Source organism: Balaenoptera physalus (assembly GCF_965194825.1).
Source record: "Balaenoptera physalus genome assembly, chromosome: X".
NCBI classification, from domain to species: Eukaryota; Metazoa; Chordata; class Mammalia; order Artiodactyla; family Balaenopteridae; genus Balaenoptera; species Balaenoptera physalus.
In genome coordinates, this window is record NC_138903.1 from 89,622,646 (window position 1) to 89,634,013 (window position 11,368).

General features: G+C 40.4%; 1 protein-coding gene across 1 annotated transcript in view; it reads right to left on the minus strand.

The window, feature by feature from the left end:
- The window catches only part of NOX1 (NADPH oxidase 1), a gene marked incomplete at its 5' end in the record, with an annotated part of 28,953 nt that extends 20,502 nt beyond the window's left edge, over window positions 1–8,451 (minus strand). The window contains 5 exon segments of the mRNA XM_082445685.1: window positions 2–54; window positions 3,218–3,249; window positions 3,252–3,312; window positions 6,711–6,948; window positions 8,351–8,451. Of these exon segments, the coding sequence (XP_082301811.1) occupies window positions 2–54; window positions 3,218–3,249; window positions 3,252–3,312; window positions 6,711–6,948; window positions 8,351–8,451 (485 nt within the window).
- Between the last annotated feature and the right edge of the window lie 2,917 nt (window positions 8,452–11,368).

Here is an 11,368-nt window from a genome sequence, read left to right on the forward strand (position 1 = left end):
CATGCTGTTAAAATGCAAGTTGCGAGCAGAGGCTCGGGCCCAGGCCAGTGCCGACTAGAACAGAGGAGAGAAGAAACCATTAGCTGCTTCATCTCCTCATCTTGCACGTGAGCATGGGCCCAGTCCCCTTGCCTGAGACCTGGACAATCAGTCCAAAATCTCTGTTTACAAATGACAGAAAATTTGCTGAACTTAACATTGAATTGAGAAATCCTCATGACAGTGGTTTGGAAATGTTTGACTATATATTTATCAATATGAAAGAGAACAAGATTTAATGTTAACAAATCAATTCTATGAATGTAATACTTTACGAGGATTTTTGCTTAATACACTCAATTATGATTTTAGTTTGTCACTTGTAAAACAATCTTGAAGATCATATATATTTTATTTGCACTTTAAATAAAGCTTAGATATTTTGAGTTATAATTACAGACGGTAACTATTTTTCCTCTTTTCTATATTTTCTAATGTTGCAATTATAAGCATGTAATAATCATGTAATAAAAACAATAAAAAATTAACCATTTATATTTAAGATCTCTTTAATAATTGAATAAAACTGGCAAAATGAATGAACCCCTCAGAGCAAAAATTTTAAACTTAGGTAGAGATTTGAGAAGGGAGAACTTCTAAGAACAAAATTCCAAACTGATTTCCTTGGGTGGCCAGGCAGCATACATCAAGATCAATCTGATCCAACAGTAGAAGCTGCTAGAAAAGGAGACAAGGAATCAGTGCTTCAAAGAAGTATTGAGCCCAGGAATAGGCTTGATTAGGTATAGGCTAGACAGAATATGTTCAACTCTGTGGTAGCTAATTCTGACTTCTCTCCTCAGCTGTACAACTGGTCTCTGAGTCAGCTCCTTGGGATTGCAGACAATGGAGTGTGACAGTTTCACAGCAGCAGTGAAAGTGGTGGCAGCAGCCAGGCGATTTTTGTTCACTTCAGCTGACTGGTCAGCCTTACATGTGTGCCTGTCAATGACTTGCTAAAAGAATATGAGATAGAGTTAACAATTTCTCGGCCTTTTCTTTATCTTTTCGGCACAAAAACTATTTTTCCATACAACTTAAACCCGGGACAACGTGACATTGGTTTAATAAGCCAGGTCAAGATCTGCCTACCATCCATAATAGCTTACGATGTCAGGCAGTGCAATGAACATGAGCTACCCTACTGTTTTCCATTTCTGACTCTTCCACATGACCTGTGTTTTCTCCCTCTGCTGAGTCACACTCCAACTGTTTTTGGTAGAGACGCCCTGTTCTATTTCTGAGTAAATTTTCTCTGCTCATCTCAAAGATCCTGCATTTCCACATTGGTTCCCACTGCTTGCTTATTTGAGTCACAGAGGTTCCTTAAAGCTAAAATTGACAAGTGAATTGAAGAACATAGGACTACAATTTCACAGTTCCATATTCTGTGGAGGCTATCTGTATGGGATGAATTCTTTTTTTTTTAAAATTAATTAATTAATTAATTAATTAATTTTTGGCTGTGTTGGGTCTTCGTTTCTGTGCGAGGGCTTTCTCTAGTTGCAGCAAGCAGGGGCCACTCTTCATCGTGGTGCATGGGCCTCTCACTATCGCGGCCTCTCTTGTTGCGGAGCACAGGCTCCAGACACGAAGGCTCAGTAGTTGTGGCTCACAGGCCTAGTTGCTCCGCGGCATGTGGGATCTTCCCAGACCAGGGCTCGAACCCCTGTCCCCTGCATTGGCAGGCAGATTCTCAACCACTGCGCCACCAGGGAAGCCCTTTTTTTTATTTTTAACACATCTTTATTGGAGTATAATTGCTTTACAATATTGTGTCAGTTTCTGCTTTATAACAAAGTGAATCAGGTATACGTATACATATATCCCCATATCCCCTCCCTCTTGCATCTCCCTCCCACCCTCCCTATCCCACCCCTCTAGGTGGTCACAAAGCACCCAGTTGATCTCCCTGTGCTATGTGGCTGCTTCCCACTAGCTATCTATTTTACATTTGGTAGTGTATATATGTCCATGCCACTCTCTCACTTTGTCCCAGCTTACCCTTCCCCCTCCCCATGTCCTCAAGTCAATTCTCTACATCTGCGTCGTTATTCCTGTCCTGCCCCTAGGTTCTTCAGAACCCTTTTTTTTTTAGATTCCATATATATGTGTTAGCATAAGGTATTTGTTTTTCTCTTTCTGACTTACTTCACTCTGTATGACAGACTCTAGGTCCATCCACCTCACTACAAATAACTCAAATTCGTTTCTTCTTATGGCCGAGTACTATTCCATTGTATATATGTGCCACATCTTCTTTATCCATTCATCTGTCGATGGACACTTGGGTTGCTTACATGTCCTGGCTATTGTAAATAGAGCTGCAATGAACATTGTGGTACATGAGTCTTTTTGAATTATGGTTTTCTCAGGGTATATGCCCAGTAGTGGGATTGCTGGGTCGTATGGTAGTTCTATTTTTAGTTTTTAAGGAACCGCCATACACCAATGTGCCATACCCACCCCCACCCTTCCTCTTCTGTCCTTGATCTGCTCCTTCCCCAGCCTTCTCCATCCTGTTACTCTGACCTGACCCCACCTTTCTACAGGCTTTGAATTTGGCAACGCCACCCACTTCACAAAACCCCCCACCCCAAGTATCCCTCTTGTTTGATAGGTATTCTTCTGTGAGATCAGTCCACAGCGGTGGTTTTCAACTTGTTCGTTTATTTGTTTTCAACCAAACTCTTTCTTAAAATCATAAGCAGGAATCCATAAGACAGATAAAGGCTGCTTTGGTTGAAGTAGAGACACTGCCCAGTTAGCCTTCCCCTCACACCCTGTAGGGATACCTGAATTTCTGTGGAAACCAGTTTGAAAATTGCTCAATATTTCTTTACTGTGTATTTTCATTATTGGATCCGGGGAGTGTGCCCTGGATAGGGCTGTCAGATTTAATGAACAAAAATACAGATGCCCAGCTAAATTTGAACTTCAGATTTAAAAAAAATGAATAATTTTCTAATATGCCCCTGTCTCATGCAATATGTGGAATAACTTATACCCCCCAAAAAAATATTTGTTATTTTTCTGGAATTCAAATTTACCTGGGCATCCTGTATTTTTTTTCTGGCAACCCTAACTCTAGGCGAAATGAGTGCATTGGGTCTCAAAGAAGCCAGTGTCAGAGATAAGAAAAAACAGAGATTTCCCACATCACAACTGTGATACTCACCCCCAGGATTTGTCTTGTGTAGTAGTACTTGTTGCCTTCTCAAATGACAGGAAGGCATGCACAAACAGGAAAACATTCAGCCCCAACCAAGCAGCCTAGAGGAAGAAAAATTAAGCAAGGGATAAAGTGAAATTTGGGTACGGGAAAGAGTAGATAAGGGGTAGAAAATAGTGTTACCATTTGGCTATCTTGTGTTTATCTGTTTTCATTTTGGGGGCGGTGGGTGTGCCGCGCGGCATGTGGGATCTTAGTTCCCTGACCAGGGATAGAACCCATGTCCCCTGCAGTGGAAGTGCAGAGTCCTAACCACTGGACCGCCAGGGAATTCCCATATCTGTTTTCATTTTAAATGAGTCAACTTACTCTCAGAGTCAGTTAGGACTTCAAGACATGCATTAGATGCTAATGACCAGGGTCAGCAAATCAAGGCTCATAGACCAAATCTATCTTACCACCTGTTTTGTACAGCCTACAAGCTAAGAATGGTTTTTATATTTTGTTGTTTTCACATTTTTAAATGGTTGGAAAAAATCAAAAGAAGAATATATTTCATGACATGTGAAAATTATATGAAATTCAAATTTCAGTATCTATAAATACAGTGGTATTGGAACCTAGCCACACCTACTTATTTCTGTATTGTTTATAACTGCTTTTGTGATTCAATGGAAGTGTTGAGTAGTTGTGACAGAGAACATATGGACTGCAAAGCCTAAAATATGTACTACCTAGCCCTTTACAGAAAACATTTGCCAACTTATGGATTGGAGCGTTCAAACTATTGCACCTAAAAGATGGCAATACGTGAATAAATGGATTTCTAAAGAAATAGAAAATAAATTTAACATCTGTGACAATACCCATCTGAAGGGACTAAACCATTCCAGATGGGCCTGCCTCTTTAATACACTTTCCTGACATACACTTTCCTGTTTTTAGATTGTGATTCTTTTTTCAAACTAACTTATCATTGCTTTGGACTCATTTGAGCTCTTAAGACTTCTTTTGTCTGTCCCAAGATCTGTCTCTACATTGGCAAAGGGGGAAATTTGGAACCTACCGCCCATTGCCTTGGAGAACAACCAGGTGGGCTTTAGCCCAAGCTTGAAGGTGCTAGTCTGTAATTGATCAGGACTCTAGGGCACTGGGATGCCTCTGATATATATCCATGGCCCCAGGATGGTCCAGAACCATCTCAGCCCCACAGGTAGAGGGCCTTTAGCCTAGAACATGGCCCATTCAGATTCCCTAGGTCTGGACCACTCACACACCTCTGGCATCATAACATAGTGATTCGAAGTGTGATATTGGAGTCAAACTCCTTGGGCTCAAATTCTAGCTCCACCACTTTCTAGCTCTGTAACCTTAGATCTGTGATTTAACTTTTCTGGACCTCCATTTCTTCACCTATAAAATGAGGACAATAACTATATCTACCCCACAGCAATGCTGTGAGGCTTACATGAAATAATGTATGTGAAGTGATTAATACAATGCTTGGTGCATAGTAGAAGCTCAATAAATTCTGCCTGTGTCATCACCAGACTGGCTTTACCAATCAATTTCTTCCTGCATTCTTTGCCCACACACCCTTTCCAGAGTTGTGTGTCTTCCAGAGATCATTTGACCTTAATGGAAAAAGAGAGGTGAAAGCCACAGATACTTCAAGAGTTCAGAAGACAAAGGAGAGAAGCTTATTTAGAGGGAGCAGAAATATTTCAGAATCTGAGAGGGACACAGAGGCAAAGACCTCCGTGTCGGCCCATCATCAACTGTAGGTAAGATGAATGATGAAATACAGTGACATCTGAGAGTAAGGAATTCCATTCCCCACCTTGACTATAATTTCCTCCACTATGAATGGAAAAGAAAGAGTAGAAGACCTGGCAGGAAGAGTAAAAATATTTTGGGGGTAATTTATTTTTCATTAAAAAAAATAGTTCAAAGGAGTGTATGTCAGAGATAACAAGAAGTCTGAGCCTGCCAGTGGGATTGGTGCAAGGTGGGAAATCAAAGCTAGTTACATCATCATCACCACCAGGGGTGATGAACTCTCCAAGCAAAACCTAAGAGAGGAATAAAAAATGCAGAAGGGGGGCTTCCCTGGTGGCGCAGTGGTTGAGAATCTGCCTGCCAATGCAGGGGACACGGGTTCGAGCCCTGGCCTGGGAGGATCCCACATGCCGCGGAGCAACTGGGCCCGTGAGCCACAAGTAATGAGCACGCGCGTCTGGAGCCTGTGCTCCGCAACAAGAGAGGCTGCGATAGTGAGAGGCCCGCGCACCGCGGTGAAGAGTGGCCCCCGCTTGCCGCAACTATAGAAAGCCCTCGCACAGAAACGAAGACCCAACACAGCCATTAAATAAATAAATAAATAAATAAATAAATAAATAAATTAGTGCTTAGGAAATCTATTTTAAAAATGCAGAGGATTTTAGAGCTAGAAACACACTTATATCTAATGTAGGTTTCATTAATCCCCCCCCCACACACATACACACACAGGTGACCTGAAGGCTAGAGAGGATAAATAATTTGAACAAGGTCACTCAATTAATAGCAGAACTGAAACTAGAGTTCAGTTAGAGAGTGCATTAGAAGGGGATTGTGCATATGTGGTGTGGTAAAGGCATTCTGGCTTGAACCCTGGGGAGCTAGATTTGAGTGATGGCCCTGCAATCAATTCACTGTGTGACGTCTAGGTCTTATTTTCCCTTATAAAATCAAAGAGTTGGTTTGGTTTTGCACTACACAAAGCTGTAGCCACTAAGCACATGCGGCTACTAAGCACATGAAATATGCCTAGTTTTAATTGAGATGTGCTGTAAGTATAAAATACACATCAGATTTCAAAGACAGTAAAAATAAAAGAATATAAATTATCTCATTAATATTTTCATATTGATTACAGGTTGAAAGGATAACTTTTTGATATATTGGGTTAAACAAGATATATTACTGGACATTAATTTCACCTATTACCTTTTTCAATTGTCTAGGTATTAGACAATTTTAAAATTACATATGTGACGTTACATTATATTTCTAGTGGACAGCACTGGACCATAATCTCTAAGATCACTTCTATCTCAAATATTCAATTTTATTATTTCTTGATGTGAGCAATATAAGAATGGAGAGAAATGAATGCTCCATGGCACTAGTTAGAAGTGCAATGGAAGAGAAAAAGAGAACACAAAAAATGAAAACAGATTGAAATTCCAAATATTTGTGGTTTATATTTTTGTCTCTTTACCAATCAATTTCTGGAGTTGGACTTTTTTTCCTTTTCTAAAATGCTGAAATATATCATACACAGAAAAGTATATAAAACATATATATGTAATCCTAGAGTTGGACCTTTCAGCTGATAGGCCTTGATGAGCTCAATATTGGCATGGAATCTTTCCCTTTCAAGTAACTTCACAAATATTAACAAACACAACGTCTCCTTACTCTAAGAGTAATTATTAGAAAGTGAAACATCACTTACCAGAAACAAAACTGAGAACCAATGGTTAACCACCCAGTTTCCCATTGTCAAGTGGTGGTTTGGAGCCTCTGTAGGCAGCAGGGAAGATTCAGCAACTTGGATTCTGGAGAGATTCTTCAGGGTTGGCACCTCTGTCCAGCTCAGGGACTGTGAATCTTTATGATGTGAAAGATGCACACCTACCCACAAAGCTTTCAGGAATGAATAAATGCACTCTGCCTTCCTCCTCTGTTCAGAACTATGTTATCAGCTTTGGTAGACCAGCCCTACCTATAAGTACCACAGGTGTTTTCCCTGGTGAGGTTTTATCCCTTCAGGAAATGACAATCTTCTTGGGTGAGAATGTTCTCTCCCATCAACTTATCAACATGATTTAATGTGAGGCATTGTCTTCCTTGATAAGACATTCGCTAAGGTTTCTCATAAGGAAGATTTTAGGCTGAGGCTATAAACAGATGATCTCAGGAAAAGCAGGGCAGAACGCACGCAGGTTAAGGAAGCTGCTTTAAGGTGGGCTTTCAGAAGAGCTGCTGCAGCTGCCTGCTGCAATTTGGACCTCAGCCTGGCTAGCTCAGAAACTTTGTTTTCCAGTTCTCCTGGAAGATGATCTGGCTCTGGGGAGCGCTTGACTGGTTGGAAGGACAAGTGAAAAGAATGGCCACATAGAAAAAAAGAAAATTTAGCAGGTACGAATGAACACCTCGGTTCAAAAAAAACAGACGCAAAGTATTCCAAACGAGAGAGGTGATTGTCTTCTAGTATGATGGATTAGCTAGAGTTGTGTGTTCAGTTCTGGGCACTGATATTTTTCCTTTTCTAAAATGGTGAAATATACACAGAAGAATGTATAAAACATATATATGTAATTTTAAAAATAATTTTAAGGAATGAATATCTATGTACTCAGTACCCAGGTTTAAAAAATTGAATATTTACTTCCAGTATCTTAAAGTCCTCTGTGTGTCCCTCTGTGATCACGGTTTCCCTTCTTCCCCAGTCTCTCCCCCATCAGATGTAACTACTATCCTGAAATTTGGAGTAATCGTTGCCCTGTTTTTCTCTACAGTTTTACTAACTAAATGCATTCCTAAACAACATATTGTTTAGTTTTTCCTGTTTTTGAACCTCTAAATAAATGGAATCTAACTGTTTGTATGTATATATGCTCCTGTGATTTGCTTCTTTCAATCAACATTGTGTCTCTGAGATTCATACATGTTGGCACGTGTAGTTCCCACAGCTTGCGGGATCTCAGTTCCCAGAGCAGGGATTGAACCTGGGCCATGGCATTGAAAGCCTGGAATCCTAACCACTAGGCCACCAGGGAACTCCCAGTTGAGCATCTTTTAATTCAACTGTTGGCCATTTGAGTGAGTTTTCTTCTTTGAGAAGTGCCTAGTCTAGTTTCTGGCCTTCCTTCCTTCCTTTCTTTTTCCTTTCGTTCTGGTGTGATTTCCCAAGTCTTTATTGTGTGGTTACAGAGGCTGTGGAGATTGGTTTCAGGAGTTTTGACATGGTGGGAAAGACGTCGTATTCCCTGAGCTCTTCAATGTGTCTGTAGGTTTCACAGTGCTTGGCTCTGCATCCTTGTTTGGCCACCTTACACCAAAAGACTAAGTTTTAGAAGTCAAAAGTTCAACCTGGCTTCAGCCCCTCTTGGAAAGGTGATAGTATGAACTTGTTTCTTTCTTTTTTTCTTCTCTTTCTTTTTCTTGATGTTTCGTCTTTTGTCCTGTCTCATTATGGTTCCTTCTCTATATCTTTAATTGTAGAAGATCTTTTCTGCTAGTCTTTTGTTTTTCGAATCAATAGTTTCTCTGTAAATAATTGTAATTTTGGTGTGCCCATGGGAGGAGGCAACATATGTATATGTATAACTGATTCACTTTGTTATAAAGCAGAAACTAACCCACCGTTGTAAAGCAATTATACTCCAATAAAGACGTTAAAAAAAAATGAGCATGAGAATAGGCTGCCCTATAAAGTATTTTGTGCTGTGGGTTGAAAGCTTAAATACGTAGTTTTAGCTAACTAGTTTCAATTCTACCTAAATGAGGAAATTATAGAAAAATTATTGGGTGAAATATTGGTCAAATAGTATCAGGATCCTTTTACCTTCTGTAAGCACCAAATAATGTACTGTCATCAACAGGGAAACCTTCACTCAGATCTCTGTTGCTTGTCTTGCTATGGAATTGCAACTCTTTGTACATAAATATGAAATGGATGGTAATATGACAGATTCATGGTTCCACTTCTAAAATAAAAAAATGTTGCCTTTAATGAGACCAAAGCAGATGAGAGGTAGAGGAGAAAGTATAAGTAAGTCAGGCAGGCAGTCTCCTATGTTGTATAATTTTTTGAGAAATTCAAAATGACATTCCTCTTCCCCATCCCACTAAAAAATAGCCTTTTCATTAGCCTGTCATAGGGTAGGAAATTCTTACCATTGGAATTAAAAAGCTGTGCTCCCAGAGGCTATGATTAAATTCCATTGTTATCTTGTATTGATGGAGGGGTGGGGGGTGGGGGATGAGGCCTCTGATCTAAGGAGAGAGAGGGAAGTAACGAATCGAGCCACTATCACCTGTAACTCATATTTTCACAGAAGGCAGGATCCAGAGAGAAGGGGACCTATGACAGATTCCTGGGGCATCTGGCAATAAGGAGAAGTTAGAATGGGGGACTGCAGCAGAGGACTTTGGAAAACAGGGGTGCATTGGGTGTTTGGAGGTGGACTGAAGCCAAAGTGAATGCCTGAAGACCCCCTTGATCCACCTATAATGCCCTCTCCATACCTACTGAATCAGAATTTTCATTTTAACAAGATCACCAGGTGATTCATGTGCACATTAAATTTGAGAAGTGTTGCTCTTACAGAGTCTGCAACTCACAAGGGCTCAAACACAAGCAGGTTGGGAAAAAGATTAAATGGAAAAAAAGTTGGGAATTGATCTCACAAAATGGTTTAATTAGATTCCTTTATTTAACAAAGATTTGTCCTTTAAGAAATGGTTTAGAAACTAAACTTCCTTCCCCCCTTGCTTGAATCTTCCCCCATCGCAAACCACACACAATCCCCCTTTCTTTTATTACAGGAAAAGCCTCAGTTTAGGTGAAATAAACATCAAGATTCCGGGGTTGGAGCCCTTCTTTTGATTGTTAAGGAAATGAAAACAAACAATAATCAAAAAACCCCTAGAGACTTTGTTTAGCTACCACTTTATCTTAGCACCTGTCAGAGGTCATACAGCTGAGAGCTGGGAGGTAGGTGGCAGGTCAGATCTCAAAGTGGACTGCTCTTAAAAAAAAAAAAAGGAACAAAATATAGTCATTGCTCCAACTTAAGGCTCTTACATTTAGAAATCTCAATTGGAACTCAGCTTAGTTCCTTGGACATTTCTGAGCAAGCTGATTCAATGAAAAGGGATCCCCTATTTTTCCTAATAGGTAGTCTAGCTAGGCCCGTTATGTGTGCCTATTAGAAGGGAAAAAAACTAGCCAGGCTGGAGACAGAGCAGGTGGCAGACAATCTTTGAGGAAAGATTGAAAATGTGCCTCTGCCTTGGAACTGACCTCTCTTCACTCTGATTTTTTGCTACCCTCAGGTGGCTTCCTGGTAGTATAAAGAGAGGAAAAACAGGTAACTTTGGGGGAGACAAGGAATATTATTTTACTGTTTTATAATTGGATTATAAATTAGTTCATTTCCAAGGCAGAAAATGAATACCTTGAGGAGTTTGGGGTAAGTTCCATTTTCTCAGGGAAAACTTGATTCTACTGGGCTTTCCAGAGACTAAATCAGAGAATCAACAAAGTGAGCATTTGCTCATTCAATGTTCACTCAACAAACATTTATTAAATACCTACTCTCTAACAGGCACTGTGTTAGGAGCTGATGATACAGCAGTAAATAAGATATACAAGCTCCCTGTCCTTATGGAACGTATATTTTGGTGGGAGAGACAGATTAAAAACAAATAAAAAGAAATATACTTCAGGTAATGAGGAGTGCTATGAAGAAAATTGAAACAGGGAAGGGAATAGACAATGATGTGTGTGGTGGAGGGGCTATTTTAGATAGGATGATCAGGGAAGACTTCTTTGAGGAGTTGACATATGACACTTGTGTGCTGAGAAGGGAACAGTCATGCTTCTTTGGCGTTCTAGAGGGAGAACTAGTACATATAAAGGACCTGAGGTGGAAATGAGCTTGGTGTGCTAGAGGAACAGCAAGAAGGCCAGTGTTATGGGTTGAATTGTGTCTCCTCTAAAATTCATATGCAGGGGAATTCCCTGGCGGTCCAGTGGTTAGGACTCAGCGCTTTCACTGCCGAGGGCCCAGGTTCAATCCCTGGTCGGGGAACTAAGATCCCGCAAGCCCTGTGGCGTGGCCAAAAAAGAAAAATTTGTATGCAGAACTCCCAGTACCCTAGAAAGCAACCTTATTTGGATGTAATTCATTAAGATGAAGTCATACTGGAGTAGGGTGGGCTTTTAATATGACTAGTGTCATTATAAAGGGAGGAAATTTGAACACAGACATGCACACAGGGAGAACACCATGTGAAGATGAAAGCAGAGATCAGGGTGATAGTTCTATAAGCCAAGGAATACCCAAGATTGCCGGCAAACCATCAGAAGCTAGGGGACAGGCA